We start from the raw sequence: 19313 nt of genomic DNA, 5'->3' as shown, positions 1-19313 counted from the left end.
ACATTAATAAATAGAACAGTAATAAACAACACAATGACCAATGGTACATTAATAAAACAATTACATTAAGAACATTAAAATTGAGCATTAATTTAACCTTAAAAACCAGTTAGAGCATTAATTAAAGCAAACCATAACATTATCATTGACGCTATTCTAGTTAATGCTGATGGCGGATATTTCTTCGTTGTAGAATTATAATTCAGCTGTTCATAAAAGCTAATTTAAAGAGGGTGGTCTTGCAGGCCCTGCGGAACTGATCAAGGTTCCGCAGGGCCCGCACCTCCTCTGGGAGTTGGTTCCAAAGATATGGGGCCGCAGCCGAAAAGGCCCGTGTGCGAGTGTTCTGTAGTTTAATTTCTCTTGGCCCAGGGGTAGTCAGTCTGTTTTTTCCTACTGACCTCAGTGCTCTCTGGGGCTCATACGGGGAGAGACGGTCCTTCAGGTAGGCCGGTCCTCGGCCATATAGGACTTTAAAGGTAATAACCAGCACTTTGTACTGGACCCGGTATACAATCGGTAACCAGTGCAGCTCGCGTAGCCCCGGCCGTATATGTTCCCATCTTGGGAGACCAAGCAACAGCCTGGCCGCCGCGTTCTGCACTAGTTGTAACTTTCGGGTCCGGCACAGAGGCAGCCCCATGTAGAGGGCGTTACAGTAGTCCAATCGTGAGGTGACCGTCGCATGGATCACCGTTGCTAGGTCCCGACGCTCCAGGAAAGGGGCCAGCTGCCTCGCCCGCCTCAGATGGGAGAATGCTGACTTGGCAATGGCTGTTATCTGGGCCTCTATTGATAATGAAGGCTCCAGCAAGACACCCAGACTCTTCACCCACTGCGCCGCCTTTAGCTGCACACCATCGAAGGTCGGGAGAGATATTTCCCCTCCTGGAGCGCCGCAACCCACACAGAGAACCTCTGTCTTTGCCGGGTTTAACTTCAGCCCACTCAGTCTAAGCCACGTTGCGATAGCCCGTAACGCCCGATCCAGGTTTCCCGGGGCGGAGGCAGGCCGGCCGTCCATTAGCAGATAGAGCTGGATGTCATCTGCATATTGATGGCAACCCAGCCCAAACCTCCTGGCAATCTGGGCAAGGGGGCGCATATAGATGTTAAATAACATCGGGGAGAGGACTGCTCCCTGAAGCACCCCGCAATCTAGTGTGCGCCTCTGGGATCGTTCACCCCCAATCGCCACCCTTTGTCCCCGACCCATGAGGAAGGAGGACAGCCATTGTAAAGTGGACCCCCTAACCCCAATGTCGGCAAGGCGGTGGATCAGTAGCCGATGGTCGACCGTATCAAATGCAGCCGACAGATCTAATAACATCAGCACCGCTACACCGTTTCGATCCAGTTGCCGTTGGAGGTCATCTGCCAAGGCGACCAAGACCGTCTCCGTCCCGTGACCCGGTCGGAAGCCAGACTGGCACGGGTCTAGGACAGAAGCGTCATCTAGAAATCTGTGTTTGTCTAATAGTAAAAGATTAAGAGTCCAGTAGCACCTTAAAGACTAATAAAATTTGTGGTAAGGTGTGAGCTTTCTTGAGCCACTGCTCACTTCTCCAGGTATCTGAAGAAGTGAACTGTGAATCACAAAAGTTCACCTCCTACCACAAATTTTGTTAGCCTTTAAGGTGCTACTAGACTCTTGCTCTTTTCTACTGCTGCAGTTTGATATAATGCTGTCCTGGGCCGGCCTGGGCTGGCATTAAACCCAAACAGCTTTCATTACTTATTTACATGTTTTTGTTATTTCAGTTTTCCTGTTTCTAGTTACTAATCAATTGTTTTGTTCCCATCTGCTCCATTCAGGTTGCATAAAATCAGTACCTTTGCATTGCCTGCAGTCCAGACAGCAATTCTTCCTTGGCTTCTTTGTTCCCTGAAACTCAGAGGCCCTATCCTTACCATGCCTGCAGGGGCTAATGGGACATTCATGATTATTTTAACAATAGTTCAGGACCATTTCTCTGAACTATACATACATCATAGGTACCTAAGAGCCCAATGAGCATAGTGTGTTCTTTCTTAAAATGAAAAACCCTCAGTAAAATACTAATTAAGAAAAGTACAAGAGCCCTGAAGTGTCATCCCTGCTCATGAGGTAACTTTCTAAGTACTGGGGTAAAAGCAGCCATAACCCAAAGCAAACTGTTTGTTCAAACATAAATTTTGTATACTTTAAAAAAATAAATAAATCTTCAACCTCCAAATATTCTCCTCATTTCTGTTTGTACAGCCTCTGGCACTCATTTGATTATAGTTGGCTAAAATGGTGATTATGACATTGATAGAGGCTTTGAACACTACTGGCTTCCCTTTTGGCTAGCTTTTCCTTTCAGCAGAGAAGGAGGAAAGGGGCACCAAGTTCACTAATACAGCATGTGTGCTGCCCACCTGAGGGCCTAAGTTCAACCAACCAGCATCTTCCGCTCAGCAGTCTCAGGTAGTTGGCCTACTAAAGACCTCTGGAAAAACTGCTGTCTCTGCCAGAGAAGGGAGATAAGCCAATAATCCTTTTAACTTGGTAATGACTCATTGTAACCCAAGTAATTTCTCTCATTTTCCTTTCTGAGAACTATTAGGATTATTCCTTTTCCTCCACTGCCCTAGCTAATACCTGCACCACATTCTGCAGCTCCTGTAGTGAAGCTATGAGCCTCTGGTTCTCCGCTTGCAACTCTGATATGGTGTCTGCAATGCTGTGTTCTTCCGCCTCTCGTTGGGGAGCCTCGGATGCCTGTTTCTTGAGCACAGAGCACTCTTCCTCCAGGCTGCTCACCTTGCATTTCAATTGATCCACCTGAAATGAAGGGAACAAAAATTAACAGGTCTCTTCAACTGAAAAAGTCTTAATGGAGGGAAAGGCAGCAAAAGAGATGTACATAAGGTTCAACCTGAACTAGGACAATCAAACAATTTTGTCCTGAACACCAGGACATCTGAGTATGTGCAAAGTGTGTCTCTCCCACAGTCCACCCCACATTTCTCGGGTTAGGGGGGAGAGCTTTGAGGTCAAAAAGCAGGCATAAGGCTTCTTTCCAAATCAACCTCTCTTTTGAAAAGAGATTACTTAACACAGAGTAATGCCAAAATCCCCTTTAACTAGGGTTACCACTTGTAGGGCAGCTGGCTCTGGGTTGAGAAATTCCTGGAGATTCTGGAGAAGGCAAGATCTGAGGAGGGGAGGGATATTAATGGGGTACAATGTCATAGGGTTCACCTTCCAAAGCAGACATTTTATCCAGGAAAGTTGGTCTGTCACCTGAAAACCAGATGTAATTCCAGGACCTCTCCAGTCACCACCTGGAGAGTAGCAATCCTCATTGCCAGTTGGGAAATTCCTAGAGATTTGGGGTTAGAGCCTGAGAAGGGGAGGAGCCTCCACAGGATATGATGTCATACAGTCCACCCTGCAAAACAGCCATTTTTTCCAGAGGAACTGATCCTATAGTCCAGGGGTGGCCAGATGTTTTTGCCTACAACTCCCATCAGCCCCAGCCATTGGCCATGCTGGCTGAGGCTGATGGGGAGTTGTAGGCAAAAAACATCTGGAGAGCTACCATTGGCCACCCCTGCTATAGTCTGGAGATCTGCTGTAACTCCAGGAGATCTCCAGGCCCTACCTGGAGGCTGGCAACCCTACATGGTACCCTGTTGTGTTGATTTACTTCATTTATACCCCACGTTTCTCCCCAATGGATACCCAAAGTGGCCTACAACATACTTCACTCTTCAGTTTTATCATCACAACCACCATTCTGTGAGGTATGCTGGGAGCAAATGACTGTCCCAACAAGACCCACGTGGCCTGTGAAAGGTGTTTTCAAGAGCTGGAAGTTGTTCTGTCATAAACACTCCACTTTACACAAAGAGCTCTGACAGTGCCAAATATAGGTATATGGAAACAGGCTCTGTGTGCTTCCCGGGAATGAAAAACAAGATTTGTACTGCATAGCAACAGTGAGAAGTCAGTGACTAAACTCCAAAAGCCAGAAATTCATAACAGTATTAGAACAACTTCTATATTTGTAAGCAGAATGACAAGGACATTTGCTCAAAGTGAAGCCGCCCTCATATAGAGGCATGCATGCCAGAGGTTAAAACCAGATAACAAAGGTGTGGTCCAATAAAGTCTTCAAGTATCTAGGTAGCCAAGGCAAGCCCGATCTCATTAGCTCTCAGAAGCTAAGCAGGGTCAACTGTAGTTAATACTTGGATGGAAGACTTCCTTGAAATACCTAGTCAGGAGGACAGGGGCAGGCTCTATTTCAGGGGTGTCAAACATGCAGCCCAGAGGCCAAATCAGGCCCCTGGAGGGCTTCTATCAGGCCTTCAAGCAACTGGCTGTCATCTGCTTCCTTCTCCCTCTCTCTTGCTTCCTTTTGCAGCACAGCCTGCTTTGCCAAGCTTGCTCAATCAAACAGGAGCTACAGAGCAAAGCCTCTATTTTCTCCATTGGCTGAGGCTCCTCCCTTGGGGAGGAAAAGGGAGAGAAATAGTTGGTTTTGCCAGACTCTCTCAACTGCACAGCAGAGTTACGGAGCCAACCCTCTCTTCCTTCTATTGACTGAGGCCCCTCCCTCTCCTAGTCCCATGGGGAAGGAAGGAAAGAACCAGAACTTCCTTTCCCCAGTTCCCTGGATCCCATGGGAGAAATACAAAGAAAGCACTAAGATCAACAAGTGCTAATGTTTTAAGCATGGTTTATTTAAAGATATATATTTTTAAAAAAATCTTTAATTGTGTTTGCCTTTGTCCTTTATAGTTTATCTCTCTGCTACCTGGCATTGCATTTTATGACACACATGGCCCAGCCCAACAAGGTCTCATTTATGTCAGATACAGCCCTCATAACAAATAAGTTTGACACCCCTGCTCTATACTGTTACCTCTCTGAATAGCCCCCAGCAGGGGTCAGTCACCAGAGGTCACCTTTACTCCCAGGTGCAAACACATACACATACAAATATGCAAAATACCAAATTGGAGTGGGGTGGCGGCAGCAGAAAAAAAAATCCCAGACATATAAACAGATATATAACCAATCTCAGCTGTTCACACACATATGAATGTTTATTTTTTTAAAAAAATTACTAATGGTAGGGAGGAAAGGTCCTTTTTATAGGGAAGAAAGGTCAGTACCGTGGCCCAAGAATCTTAAATCCAATACATTTAAAAGGGACTGCATTCACACATGCACTCACTTCACATGCAAGCTTCAAAAGCTGCCACAATGGGGGGAAGGAGGAGGAAGGAATTTGAATAAGTGCCAAATGGCTGCACGAAAGGTGCTGGGGTGAGGAGAGATGGTGAATTAAAATGTCTTCTTGTGTAGCAGGAAGGCAACAATAGAGATAGAAAAGGGCTAAACACTAGTGCCATAGACACAGTGGTCAACACTGTCCAGTGGGCTTCTAGTGTCCTGGCCCCACTGGTGCACCTCCTGATGGCGCCTGGTTTTTTTGGCCACTGTGTGATACAGAGTATTGGACTGGACGGGCCATTGGTCTGATCCAACATGGCTTCTCTTATGTTTACAATCCAAAAATCAATCCCCACCCTCATGGTTGCTCTTTTGACTTATTACACAGAGGGAGTGCCTGCCACAGAGCTCCAAAATCATTGTGCCTTGGCCCTCAGCACAGATAACACCCTATCTTTAAGGTGGGCATAACAGTGACTTTTGCCTCCATAATAATATCACTCATACTACAATGCAACACTGATATAACTTGATATTACTTGACAAGAATCCTGTGTTAACAGAACTCAGAGTCAGGGCATCTGTCCTGACCCACTGATAGACCTCATGATGGCACCTGGTTTGTTGTTGGTGGTGGGGGTGGTGGTTTTGCCACTGTGTGACACAGAGTGTTGGACTGGATGGGCCATCGGCCTGATCCAACATGGCCTCTCTTATGTTCTTATGTGCCTACCCATGGGAATGCCAGTCTCCTGGTGGGGCCAGGAGATCCCTGGAAATTACAGTTCATCTCCAGACTATGAAGATCAGTTCCCCTGGAGAAAATGGATGCTTTGGAGGGTGGACTCTATGTCCTTGAACCCACTGAGGTCCTGAGGCTCCATCCCCAAATCTCCAGGAGTTTCTCAAGCAGGATTTAGACACTTTATCCCTCCATCCCCCACCGGCAACCTGACAACCCTACCACCATAATAAGCCAATATTAAAACAGGTGTGTGACAATCTTCCCTTACAGACTTGGTTATAGATCAAGATGGGTAGCCATGTTAGTCTGTCTGTAGCAGTAGAAAAGAGCAAGACTAACACACTGCTCACTTCTTCAGATTCCAGACTGGTTGTAGACATTACTAATTACTAATATAATGTGTGTGAAAAACCAAACAGAGAATGATGCTAACTGAAACCAATTTTAGCTGTACATAATGGTGACTTGTCTACCTATGGACCCTTCCCATCCCAGGAGATCACCTCACAGTTGCCAGCCTCCAAGTGGTGGCTGGAGTCCTCCTGGGATTGCAAGTTGACAGATCATTTCATGTGCAGAAAACAGCCACTTTGGACAGTGGACTCCATGGTATTATACCCCAAAGAAGTTCCTCCCTCCCCAATCTTCTCCCTTCCTCAGGCTCCACCCACCAAATCTCCAGATATTTCCTAACCTGGAGCTGGTAACCACACCCCCTCAACACCTTTCTCATATTTCCCTATCTCCCAGTAGTAGCACTTTGTGGAGATCAGTTGGGTGCAGTGGGATGGGGGAGGCAGGAAAATTCTGTCCCAATTATGGAAGGCTTATTCTGGATCCAATCCTTCACTTCTGGAACAGGAACCCTAAGCAACAAGGCACTGGCATCCCAAATGCATGAGAACGTAGCCTATTCAGTTCATTAAAAAGTAAAAGGAGCAGTTGGCCATGTGCTGTGTAGCAGTGCCTTCCCAAAGCAAAAAAAATGGAAGTTGCTACGGTGCCTCAGATGCAACCTGCAAAGGCTTCGGCTGCTGCTATCTATCATTTTTACAGCCTCATCAATATGCATAGAGTTACACAGCCAAAGAGTAGGCAGTTGCTTATACCACAGTGAGTGCGATATACAGTGAATCAAGGGGAAGGAGATAATAATAAAAAGAGGAAGGAGACACAGACAGACCAACAAGCGACATCATATTATAGCAGAAAATGCAGTTTCATGTATACTTAGACACAAGCTTGAGGATGTGGGAAGCTGATGGAAACCTTGAGGAGGAATTTGGAGAGGGAAAGCTGCAAAGCATATTTGGGACAATAGGAAATAGTATTGTTAGCGACAAGAGCCCTGTTCACACATTACAGTTAATGGATGTACATCCTCTCTGTATGTGCATACATTCATTTTTAAGAAAGAGCCAACACACATTCGTTTTACGAATGAAACCAGGGACCAGTGTCTGGATAAAGGTGGTATTTGTATCAGACATCTAGCTGTTCATGCATTGACTGTAAAATGAGAATTTCTCAACGCACATACAAAGAACCATCAAGTATACACTTGTAACTTGTGAGTGTAAATTTGTACGCTAATAGAATTTTCTCCTGGAGAAATATTCTGAGTAAGTTTTGCTGCAGACTAAGATCAAACATCTCACAGGCAGAGATGATGGAACAGCTGTATTTCAGATGCTACGGTATACAACCCATGGCCTTCAGTTTGCAAGATCTGAGCAGAGCTGCTAATGATAGGATGTTTTGGAGATCATTAATTCCTAGTCACGACCTAATTTAAAATCAGCATGACAGCACATAGCATGCATCCAGTAGCTCAATTTTGGCACTTCAACCATGTGTAACAGAAACACAAGTTACTCATGATCCTCACAACACACATTTTCCATGCTTGTTTGGCTGAGCTGCTTCTCATAACGGGAGCAGGCTGGAACTTCTGTTCGGGGTAGTGGAAGGCAAATTAATGCCTACTGCCTACTTTTCTCAGTTAGAGATTAGTCCAAGATATGCACAGGAAACTTTGAGGAGATTTACCTTGGCTAAAAGGGAGTCCCGGGTGGGGGGGGGGGCTCCTTTGAGGGTTCTCCGGAGAAGAGTTGCATTTTCATCATCTGCAGAAGTTCTCAGAGTCATTTACTTGACATAAGCTCGACAGAATCCTAACATTCTTGGACTTTGCTAAACATCTAAAGCTACACAAGACCGGTGTGGATCTGGATAATTGGCAGAAAAGGTACAGATTACTGTCTTTCATTCCGGGACTATTTACAGTTAAACAGAATAAATTCAGAAGATGGGAAATGGAAATCTAAAAAGCTTGGAAGAAGAAGGGAGGAAGAGGTGAAATTTGGACTTTGTAAATTTAAAGGACAGTGCTAAAAAGTGGAAAGGAATTTGTTTGGTCTACTTGCGGTTTTGAAAAAAAGAGCACCATTGTCATAGACCTGCAGCATATACAATCAATGCAGGAAGTACCTCAAGCATCGTGAGATCTCTTTACCAGTGAAAACGAGATTTGGTGGCAAGTAAAGCAGGAAGTAGCGGATGAAAAGCCTACTCTAGGACTATAATACCATTGAGAAACATCAGCGGCCATTGCTTGAAGGTCAAAATTAAAATAATGTTTTTAAAGTGTTCAGGACATTAAAAATTGTTGGAATTAATTGAGATGACAAGAAGATAAATACTGTTGGACATATTGTTTGTTATGGACTTTAGAAGCCTTTAAAAGAAAAAGGGAAAAAAGTTGCAGAGAGAAGCAAAAAGTCGCAACCGCCTTTTTGAAGGATTAAAAATGTTAAAAATTAATATCTCGGCTTGGGAAGCTCTGAGGATGGCGAAATTAGGCTTGTTATAAAAAGCAAGCTCTAATCTTTTAAATCTGATAGTTAAATTTGAAATTGGTGAGATCAAAATTTTCGGTGTTTTTAAATGTCAGAACACAAGCAAACCCGTACAAGGGCTACTTCATTGGAGAAAATGCAGGATCAATTAGAGGCAACGGAGGCCAGAATGATGAAGGGCATGAGAGAGATGATAACTGCATCAAAAAAAGAAATTATAGAAGAGATTAAAAAAGATATGAAAGATCTCAGAAAGGAAACAGAGGAAACATCTAAGGAAGTGCAGGAGGTAGAAGAATTTGCACCATGATGGATTACAAATTATTGTCTTGGAATGTAATGCAAGAAAAAGAAGGGCAACGTTTCATTGGATTAAAAAGCAAAATTGTAATATAGTTTGTTTACAAGAAGTGCATATTAAACAAAAGGATTACAAATTTTTATGGAATAAACAATTGGAGTTAGAATTTTTTTCATTGGCTGAACAGAAGAAAAGGGGAGTGATTTTTTATATTAAACAAGAATTGGAGCCAAAATTAGTGTTTAAAGATAAAGATGGAAGATTTGTAGCAGTAGAAATAATATTAAATGCAAAAAAAAGTTGTTATTGGGACTGTATGTGCCTAATGGTGCAAAGGACATCATACAACAATTTGATGAACTGACTTATGACCAAGTTTTGATAATGGGAGACTTTAATGGAACAATTAAGAACTCTCTAGATAGGTCTGGAGGAAAAAAAAATAACAAAGAAGGAAAATTGCCGAAGTCTTTTTTTGAATTGGTCAAACAAGAAAATTTGGAGGACATACGGAGGAAATTTAACCCTGAAGTGCGGGACTATACCTTTTTTCAGCAAGACATAAAACTTTTTCTAGAATTGACATGTTGTGGGGCACTAAAGATTTAGGTCTTATAACAAGGAAAATAGAGATTTTACCTAAAATTGGGGCTGACCATAACCCAATAATGTGGATTACAAAATTGTCTAAGAAGTTGAGAAGATGGCGACTGAATGAAGATTTACTATAGAATAAAGAAATAGTGACATACCTAGAAAATAAAAATAAAACTTTCAAATGAATGACAAAGAGGATACAGAATTTCAGATGGTCTGGGATGCCTATAAAGCAGTAATGAGAGGAATACTGATTACCTTGAATAATAAAGATGAGAGCAAAAGAAAAACAGTTGTTGGACATTCAAAATGAAATAAAGAAAAAAGAAGGGGAGTTGAGAAAAAGGCCAGGGAAAAAGAAAATTATAAGGGAAATTACAATATTACAAACGCAAATGAGACATTTGTTAAAGAATTGGAATGGAATTTGAAAAGACTGCAGCAGAAATCTTTTGAGGGAGCAAATAAACCTGGAAAGTATTTGGCTTGGCAATTGAAGAAAAAGAGAGAAAATAAAATTATTAATAAAATTGTGGTAGATGGAAGAGAGGTGGTTGGCCAAGAGGGGGGGAAAAGAATTTTTAAGTATTATGCCAAGTTGTTTAAAGGTGATAAAATAAAGAAAGAAAAGATGGATGAGTATCTACAAAAGATAGAACCCTTAATTGAAAATATGCAAAAAGTTTTGAATGATCCAATTGAAAAAATAGAAATTGAAGCTGCAATTAATGCAATGAAAAATGGAAAGGCACCTGGGCCAGATGGATATACAGCTAAATATTTTAAAACCTTTAAAGATGAGTTAACAGGAAAATTGCAGAAGTTGATGAACATAAGAATAAAAGGGAAAATACCAAACACATGGAAGGAAGCTGTTATTTCATCGATACAAAAGGAAGATAGAGATGTCACGAATGTAAAAAATTATAGACCAATTTCGCAATTAAACAATGATTATAAAATATATACAAGAATCTTGGCAGAATGGCTTAAACAACATTTGATAAATTTTATAAAGGAAGATCAAGCGGGGTTTCTTCCCAAAAGGCAAATAAGAGACAATATCAGAACGGTTGTAAATATTATAGAATATTATGAAAGACATCCAGAAAAGGAAGTAGCATTATTCTTTGCGGATGCAGAGAAAGCATTTGACAATTTAAACTGGGACTTTATGTTTGCAGTAATGGAGAAAATGGGAGTTGGGAGAAAGCTTTATAAGAATGATAAAAGCAATATACACTGAACAACGTGCAAGGCTATGTATAAACGCAGACCTTACAGAAGATATGATAATTAGCAAAGGTACAAGACAAGGTTGTCCACTTTCCCCATTGTTGTTTATAATGACTCTTGAAATATTACTGATGCAGATCCAAGAAGATAAAGAAATAGAAGGATTAAAAATAAAAGGATTTACTTACAAATATAGAGCATTTGCAGATGATATAATGTTTATAAATGAAAACCCCATACAAGTCACACCTTTGTTGTTAGCCAAAATACAAGAATATGGGGAGTTGGCAGGACTTTGTATTAAGAAAAATCAAAATTTCTATGTAAAAATATGCAAATAAATAAGCAACAAGAATTACAGAGATTAACGGGTTGTGAAGTCACCTCCAAGATAAAATATTTAGGTGTGGAGATAACAATGAAGAATATTGATCTATTAAAAAATAATTATGAGAAGCTATGGCGTAAAATGGATGAAGATATGTTAAAATGGAATGAACTTAATTTGTCATTGCTGGTTAGAATAGCTGCAATTTAAATGAATATTCTACCAAAAATAATGTATTTGTTTCAAACTATTCCCATTGTGAAAGAAAGTAAACAATTTGATAAATGGCGAAGAAAATTTTCAGAGTTTGTGTGGGCTGGGAAGAAACCAAGGACCAAAATGAAAATTTTGATAGATGCAAAAGAGAGAGGTGGATTTCAACTACCGAATTTAAAATTATATCAGGAAGCAGTTTGTTTAGTGTGGATAAAAGAATGGATAACGCTGTTAAACAAAAAACTCTTAGTGCTGGAAAGTCACGGAAATAAATTTGGCTGGCACGCGTATTTGTATTATGGAAAAAAGAAGATGGACGGTTTTTTCTCTCACCATTATATAAGAAATAATTTGCTAAATACATGGATGAAATACAAGAAATATAAGGATGAGAGAAAACCGTTATGGATAGTGCTAGCTGAAGTAATAAAAATAACAGCTGAGATAGGTGAAGAAAAGTGGTTGTCATATAATCAATTATTAAAAATACAAAGTGGCAAAATAGAACTGAAAACCGCTGAAGAGTTGTATCATAAATATGATTGGTTCCAAATGCAACAAATAAAGAGTTTGGTGGATAATGATATCAAAACTGAAGGAATAAGAAAACAAACAGAAATGGAAAAAGTTCTGCTTGGGGATAATGAAAAATTAATTTCAAAATTATATAAATTAATGTTAAAATGGTCTACGGAGGATGAAGTAGTGAAATCTCAAATGATTAAATAGGCAATTAATGTAAATAAAATACAGATGAAAACTTGGGATCACTTGTGGAAGAATTCTATGAAGCTTTCGACATGTCGTAGTATTAAAGAGAACTGTTTCAAAATGATGTATAGATGGTATATGACTCCTAAAAAATTGGCGAAGATGAACAATAAGATGCCAGACAGATGTTGTAAAATACATGAAGGTTCTTTCTACCATATGTGGTGGACTTGTGAAAGGGCAAAAAAGTATTGGCAGATGATTCAGCAAGAAATTTCTAAGATCTTGGGATATGAATTTAAGAAAGTTGCAGAGACTTTTCTGTTGGGATTACAAATGGAAAAATTTCCAAAAGAAGATAGAACTGTAATTTGGTACTTGCTTTCAGCTGCTAGGACATTATATGCGCAGTTGTGGAAGCAAGAAAAAATACCAGAGAAATGGGATTGGATTATAAAAGTTATGACATGGAGTGAAATGGACAAATTAACAAGAATATTAAGAGACTATGATTTAGAAGTTTTTAAGACAGAGTGGAAAAAGTTTAGAAGATATGTAGAAAAAGAGTGGAAAATAAAAGGACATTGGACAATTTTTGATAATGATTAAGTTTTAGAAAGAAGGAGAATATAAATTTGTGTTTTAATTGTTAAGGGCACCTTTAAATATTAGCATTTTAAGTAAATAACACCGGCGGGGGTCAAGTAACAGGGGGAGGGGTGGGTAGAAAGTAATATATGGGGTAGATAAAAGAAATTAAGATGTAAGAAAAGATTTGTTACCATATGTTACCAATAAAATTGTTTTAAACTAGAACATGAACATCAAATTTTGGGGGAAGGTTGCATATAATAAAGGCAAGGAGACAACACAAAGCAGGATCCTTAACATCAGGCTTTATTCTTTTGCCCTTCCTTATGGCCAACTGTTCTACTTTCTCTTCCATCTTTCTTCTTTTTCCACTTTACTTTCTCTCCAGGATACAGGAGCCTACTCTTCCTTAAAGGGCTGTTGTTGTAGGCAATAGGAAGCACAGGAAACCTGCCCATGCTGTTCCTGTGAAGCTTAAGACAACATACATCCCTGCATTACCTATTTTTGGCTGGAAAGAAACATGTTTTTTTAATGCTGCCCTCCAAAATATGCCACGACTCATTTGTTGGAGTCATCTGGAATTTATATGCTCTGTAGGCATCTTAGTGTGTTACACATTCTTCACTCCCATTCTCTTTTTTTCTCACATTCTAAATCGGATTAGGCAGGATTATGGGTATTGTTTGGCAGCCTGAGAAGGATGCTGGAAAGAAGTCTGTGCAGCAAAGTACAGAGTTTGACAATCTAGACCCCTTCCCAACTATGTGGGAGCAGGCAGGAGGGGGGGGGGGGGCAGGGAAGAGAATTTTAGGTGTGACAAGAAGAAAAACTGCAAGAAAGGTTAGAGGTGCCCCATGCAAGAACTTAGCCAGGGGGAAAAAGTCCCCCAACTGAATGGCTGGACAAACTCATATTAGGAAAAAGAAAGAAACCTAACACTTTGCCAGAGGACACTGGCTGATCCATATTCTAGAACCATTTATCAGTGCCAGGATTTCCCCCTAAAATATGTACTGTTTAAGCTTCATACATTCTTATGGCTCCAGGTTGTATTTCTGCCACTCCTTGAACCATTTTCACCTCTGCTGAAGAAAACCTCTGAATATCTGCCAGTTTTTCCCCAGTAGGAATAAAAAGTGGGTGAGTGGAGGTTACAACATTAGCCAGCCAAAATATGGCAGAGAAGGAAGGGGTTAACCTCTCCCATGGAAAATGAAGCTCTAGTAGCTACATTTCGAAAATAAAAGGTCTTCTATAAACGAATCTAACTCCAGTGTGTAAAATGTGCCCTAAGGAACAGAAACAGGCAGGGTGATGCAGTGCTGAGGATGAGACACAAACAAGAAACTCCAGGGGAAAAAAAGAGGGCAAGTCTTTCAACACCTTTTTCTTATTTCTTTCTGAACTAGCTGCCAAAAATCTGGGACTAATGAGACTGGAGCAGCTAGATCTGTGCAGACAGCGCTAAATTCATGGCTGACTTCTGTCGAAGGGAAGTCAGCTAGCTTGACTTCAACATACACATCTCTTCGCAACACGCTATTAAGCTTTAGTAGGGTCTGCATTCAACACATACCCCCAGTTGCAAGTCCCTGCTCCGAAGGACAGCAGCATTCTTCTCCTCACATAGCTGCGCATAGCGCATGGCCAGCATGTAGTTCTCATCCTTCAGTCTCAGCAGCTCCATGCTGTTGGAATTCCACTCCTCTTGGAACCTCCGGCAACGCTCCTGCACCTTCTGCAGCTCCTGCAGCTGTTGCTTCAGCTGAGTGACCTCCTCCTGCAAGGCCTGGTTTTTCACCTGAAGCTGGTGCTCTTTGGTCAGATGCCCTTTCCTTTGGGCCCTTGCCTTCTTCACTTCCATCATCAGGAACTGTGTCAGGCCTTCAGGCCCCTCCTCATCTGCAAAGAGGGCAGAGATGGTTGGGTCTTTGAGTGCCACGACTACAAAGAACACTTGCCAATGTGGCAACTAATTTAAATGCCACATAGTCACAGGCATCTGCAATAGTAAACAGTGTGCTGCATGAAATGGAGACAGGCACTGTTAAATCAACACTGGATGGAAACCCAGGAAGAGTTAGGACAATCACTAGTGCAAGGTTGCCATACTTGCTCTCATGTGCATTTCTGCAGCAAAGAGCACTCTACAATGTGAAGCAAACAAATGGCTGAAAAGCTTGCCATACAGTGTTAAACTGGCTTTTATAGTGCAACAGTGGATGCAACAGAGACATCTGGTGATTAAACTCCAGAGTCTCAATATACACAAGTGCTGCCCTGCTCAATTTTCACATTCACTCAGAGGCTTCTTTCCATCAGAAACGTCCACAGGCAGAAGGGATTTCCATCTACAAAGCATAACTTTCTTGCTTTGCTGTCTCTTGCTGCAAAAACAAAATGCCTCCCCACCTGAAATATTGCTTCTGAGGAACAGCGCAGCCCCCAGGAACAGCAAAGGGAAGGAGTCAGAGGTCTGCTATAGGAGGAGAAAATCAGTGAAAATCACACCCCAGCTTTTGCTCACAAAAATCCTTCATGGGATCCAAGCCAGAGTTTTCTATTGTGCAGAGCCATTCACACATCTCTCTTTCTAAGGACTTTTCCCCCTATGCATATATACAATCCTCCCAAGGATTATATCCCATTGTTCTTACTCTCAGCAAGCTCATATTTTTGTGCTCAGGAGCACTTTCATTAACTTGTAAAATGGATTATTTTGCATAAATTTGCTTAATATGCATGCTTTATTTTTTAGGGGATAGTGGTTTAAATAAGAATGGTCTGGGTTCACAAATACTGGTATAAGAAGGAAAGTAGGGGCATAGCGCTCTACATGAAGAGGCATACAGGCAGAAATGGGAGGTAGTCATACAAGGGACAGAAACACAGCTGCTGCGTTATGAAGTATTTTGTAGACTGGCTCTGAATTAGCAAGCTGAACTGTATGACAGTATGCACAAAGCCAGATTTCTTGCTTCTTTTCTGGCAAAGCAACCTTCCATCAAAGTAACCCCAAAGGCATAGCTAAGCATACAGATCAGGCATATACTAGACTGCAGGCATTGCCTAGCTGTTCCCAGTCATAAGGACTAAGAACTTTTCTGTTTAAAAACAAAACAACCCATGACCCTCAGAAATTCAGGTGAAACACAAGACTGCAGATTCCACATGGAATTCTATACTTCAACAGAATGTCCAGGGTCATACACAAATGACCAAGGGTTCTGGATTTTAGGATTCCTCAGGCCTCTTTGCATCTAACTAATCATATAAGAGGAAGATGTCTGTAACTCCTTACCCAAGATCATAGAACAGCGCTGAACAGGCTGCTTCCCTGTCAATTGGGTGAAATGTTCGGGATAATAAAACTCCAAGGATTCTAGGAACGCTTCATAGCCCCGCTTCCCTCGGCTTCGAAGAATATCCATGAGGAGTCCTGCAGACAAAAATACAGTCAAAAGATGCTTTTTCTGAACTAATAAGTGCCATATGAGCAGCAGACAGAAACATGTAATTGCAGAGTCTCAAAGTCATAGAACTGAGAGGATCTAACACAGCCATCTAATCCAACTCTCTGTCGCTGCTGGAAACTAGCATGGGGCTGTAGATAGATAGTTCACACTGGGAGACTCAAATTCAATCCTGTTTCTGCTTTTGCTCTAAACCCAGAGAGAGCTTTAAGAAAATCATTTTCAACTTTAGTTCCTTCTTATATGTAAAATGGGAATAATGGGGGGCAGAGATTGTTGTGACACAAAGCCAAGAGAATGATACTAAACCTATTCTGCGTGTTGAGATGCTAAGTAATAAATGGAGATAAGGCAGGATTACAGATTTATATAGAAGAACTGCCCAAATTACAATACCAAACAACACCGTAACAAGTTCAACCACACAATTGCATGAGCAGATTTCTAGTGAGCATCAGTGTGGGGTAAGGAGACCTGTGTGTTTGAATCCTGCTCACCATAAAAGTCCAGTGGAGATCTCTGGCCAGTCACTATGGTTGTCAACCTGCAGGTGGTGGCTGGGGATCTCCCACTATTAGAACTGATTACAGAAATCAGCTCACCTGGAGAAAATGGCTGTTTTAGAAGTTGGATTATATGGCACTATGCCCTGAACCTTGCCCTCCTCAGGCTCCACAAGCATAGACAGCTTCAGGAGAGGAATGGATAAGCATATGGAGCAGAGGTCCATCAGTGGCTATTAGCCACAGCTTATTGTTGGAACTCTCTGTCTGGGGCAGTGATGCTCTGTATTCTTGTGCCTGTGGTGGGGGGCACAGTGGAAGGCTTCTAGCCCCACTGGTGGACCTCCTGATGGCACTTGGGGGTTTTGGCCACTGTGTGATACAGAGTGTTGGACTGGATGGGCCATTGGCCTGATTCAACATGGCTTCTCTTATGTTCTCATGTTCCACTCCCAAATTCTGCAGGTATTTTCCAACCTGGAGCTAACAACCCTACCAGTCACTACCAGATAACCAACTCTCCACAATAGCCACCTCTTGCACAACTTGGAAAGACTGTTACCAGCAAGCAGACACTACAAGGCAGGCTGAATGGGTAAATACTTGGCAAGATAATGTAGTAAATATATGCTCAGTAGAAAAATGTAATAAATGACCAGTACAGGACAATATAGTACAAGTATGATCAGCCATACAATTGTCAGAGAACCTGACATGAATGCCTGAGAAAAGGGTAGCCTGCCTATTGTAAATCTTCTCTTGAAACAGAGACCACTAGGAGATAAACACACACTAAAAGCTGCTTCAGATTTCACAAGGCCGCCTAAATTTAAGAAAATTCTATGAGCATTTGCAGCAAAATTCAAATTAAGAGTAAGTGCAAAGTACACACACACACAAACACACACCTCTAAATCAGGGGCAGCCAAACTGTGGCTCATGAGCCACATATGGCTCTTCAACCCCTCCCATGTGGCTCACTCAGGCTTGCCACCCCACCCCCTGGGTTCCCCTCAGCACCCTCCTCCACCTCAGCAATGCAGCCAGCAGCAGCTTCTTTTGTTGGGAGGTTGAAACCGCCCACATGAGAAGCCTCTAAGCGGGGAAATCCTGGCACCAGCTCCTCTTGCCCAGCAGTTCACACCACCTGGCAAGAAAAGCCTCCAAGCTTGGTCTCTCCCTTCCTCCTCCCTCCCCCATCTATTTGTTTTCTTTCTCTCTCTCCCCCACCCCTCCCTTACCCATCTATTTGCTTTGTTTCTTTCTCTGTTTCCCCTCCTGCCCTTTCCCTTCCTCTCTCTTCATTCCATTCTTCTCCCCTCCCTCTCCATCTATTTTCTCTCTCTCTCCCTCCCTTCATCCCCTTCTCCCTCGCCCATGCATTTGCTTTCTTTGTTTTCCTCTTTCCCCTTTCTTCCTTCCCCCCTCCGAGCATCTGGCCTTTCATCTATGTGGCTCTTTCATGAAGCAAGTTTGGCCATCCCTGTTCTAAATGCTCAACATGTTCAAGGGAGCCATTACCAGCCAAAGCATGGCAGATATCCACAACTTCTTTCATAATGTACTTCTCTACCTCACACTTAATGGAAAGGTTTACAAAGCAAAAAAGGCATCTTACCCTCATATGCTCTGTGACACAAGTACTTTTCTCACCTGTACGGTTGCTTTTGCATGGAAACCGGTAAGCACTCAGTACCTCCTCTTCATCTTGCTCATCTATCACACGACATTGGCGCAGGTATGGCGTCAGCTTGGCTGGGTTTAGAGATCGGGTGAGCTGATGCCGCACACTTTCAATCTTCTCCCACAAGATACTTTCCTCCTCCTCCACTTTTGAGAGGCTTGAGGTCTGGTTGTCCATATCCACAGGCCCTAGAGGGCACAATCAAGGTAATTAAATGTGGGTTCATTTCCCTTTAATCTCTGCACTTACTATCAGGATGGCGATTTCCCTCTATTTCAATGTATGCTCAGGGAACACTCACCTCCATAGAGTACACTGAAACTCATGATGCAACCTTACACTGATTTTTAAGCCATTAATTTATGAAAGTCTGTATCATCTAACCTCACTGGCAGTGGCTTTCCAGGGTCTCAAGGTAAAAGTCTCTTCCATCAGCTATAACCTGACCTTTTTAACAGAAAGCGACAAAATTGAACCTAGAGCCTTATAAATGCAAAGCATATGAAGAAGAGTTGGGTTTTATACCCCACTTTTCTCTACCCTAAGGAATCTCAAAGCAGCTTATAATCACCTTCCTCTCCCCACAACAGGCACCTTGTGTGGTAGGTGGGGCTGAAAGAGTTCTGAGAGAACTGTGACTGGCCCAAGGTCATCCAGCAGGCTTCATGTGGAGGAGTGGGGAATCAAACCCAGTTCTCCAGATTAGCCACGAGTACTTCTCGCCTGTATGGTTGCTTCTGCATGGAAACCAGTAGGCACTCAGTACCTCCTCTTCATCCTGCTCATCTATCACACGACATTGGCTCAGGAATGGCCAGATTAGAGTCCACCACTTTTAACCACTCCACCACATTAGTT

The 19313-nt window shown here is 42.1% G+C and overlaps 1 protein-coding gene across 1 annotated transcript in view; it reads right to left on the bottom strand.

The window, feature by feature from the left end:
* CARD10 (caspase recruitment domain family member 10) overlaps nt 1–19313 on the bottom strand; it is a 71814-nt gene that overhangs the window by 43180 nt on the left and 9321 nt on the right. The window contains exons 3-6 of the mRNA XM_060245498.1: nt 18425–18643; nt 16097–16234; nt 14372–14697; nt 2624–2806 (exon numbers count right to left, since the gene is read on the bottom strand). Of these exons, the coding sequence (XP_060101481.1) occupies nt 2624–2806; nt 14372–14697; nt 16097–16234; nt 18425–18643 (866 nt within the window). The remainder of the gene's footprint in view (nt 1–2623; nt 2807–14371; nt 14698–16096; nt 16235–18424; nt 18644–19313) is intronic.

Source organism: Heteronotia binoei, chromosome 8 (genome assembly GCF_032191835.1).
Source record: "Heteronotia binoei isolate CCM8104 ecotype False Entrance Well chromosome 8, APGP_CSIRO_Hbin_v1, whole genome shotgun sequence".
In the NCBI taxonomy this organism is placed as follows: Eukaryota; Metazoa; Chordata; class Lepidosauria; order Squamata; family Gekkonidae; genus Heteronotia; species Heteronotia binoei.
This window is presented reverse-complemented; position numbering and strand designations above follow the sequence as displayed.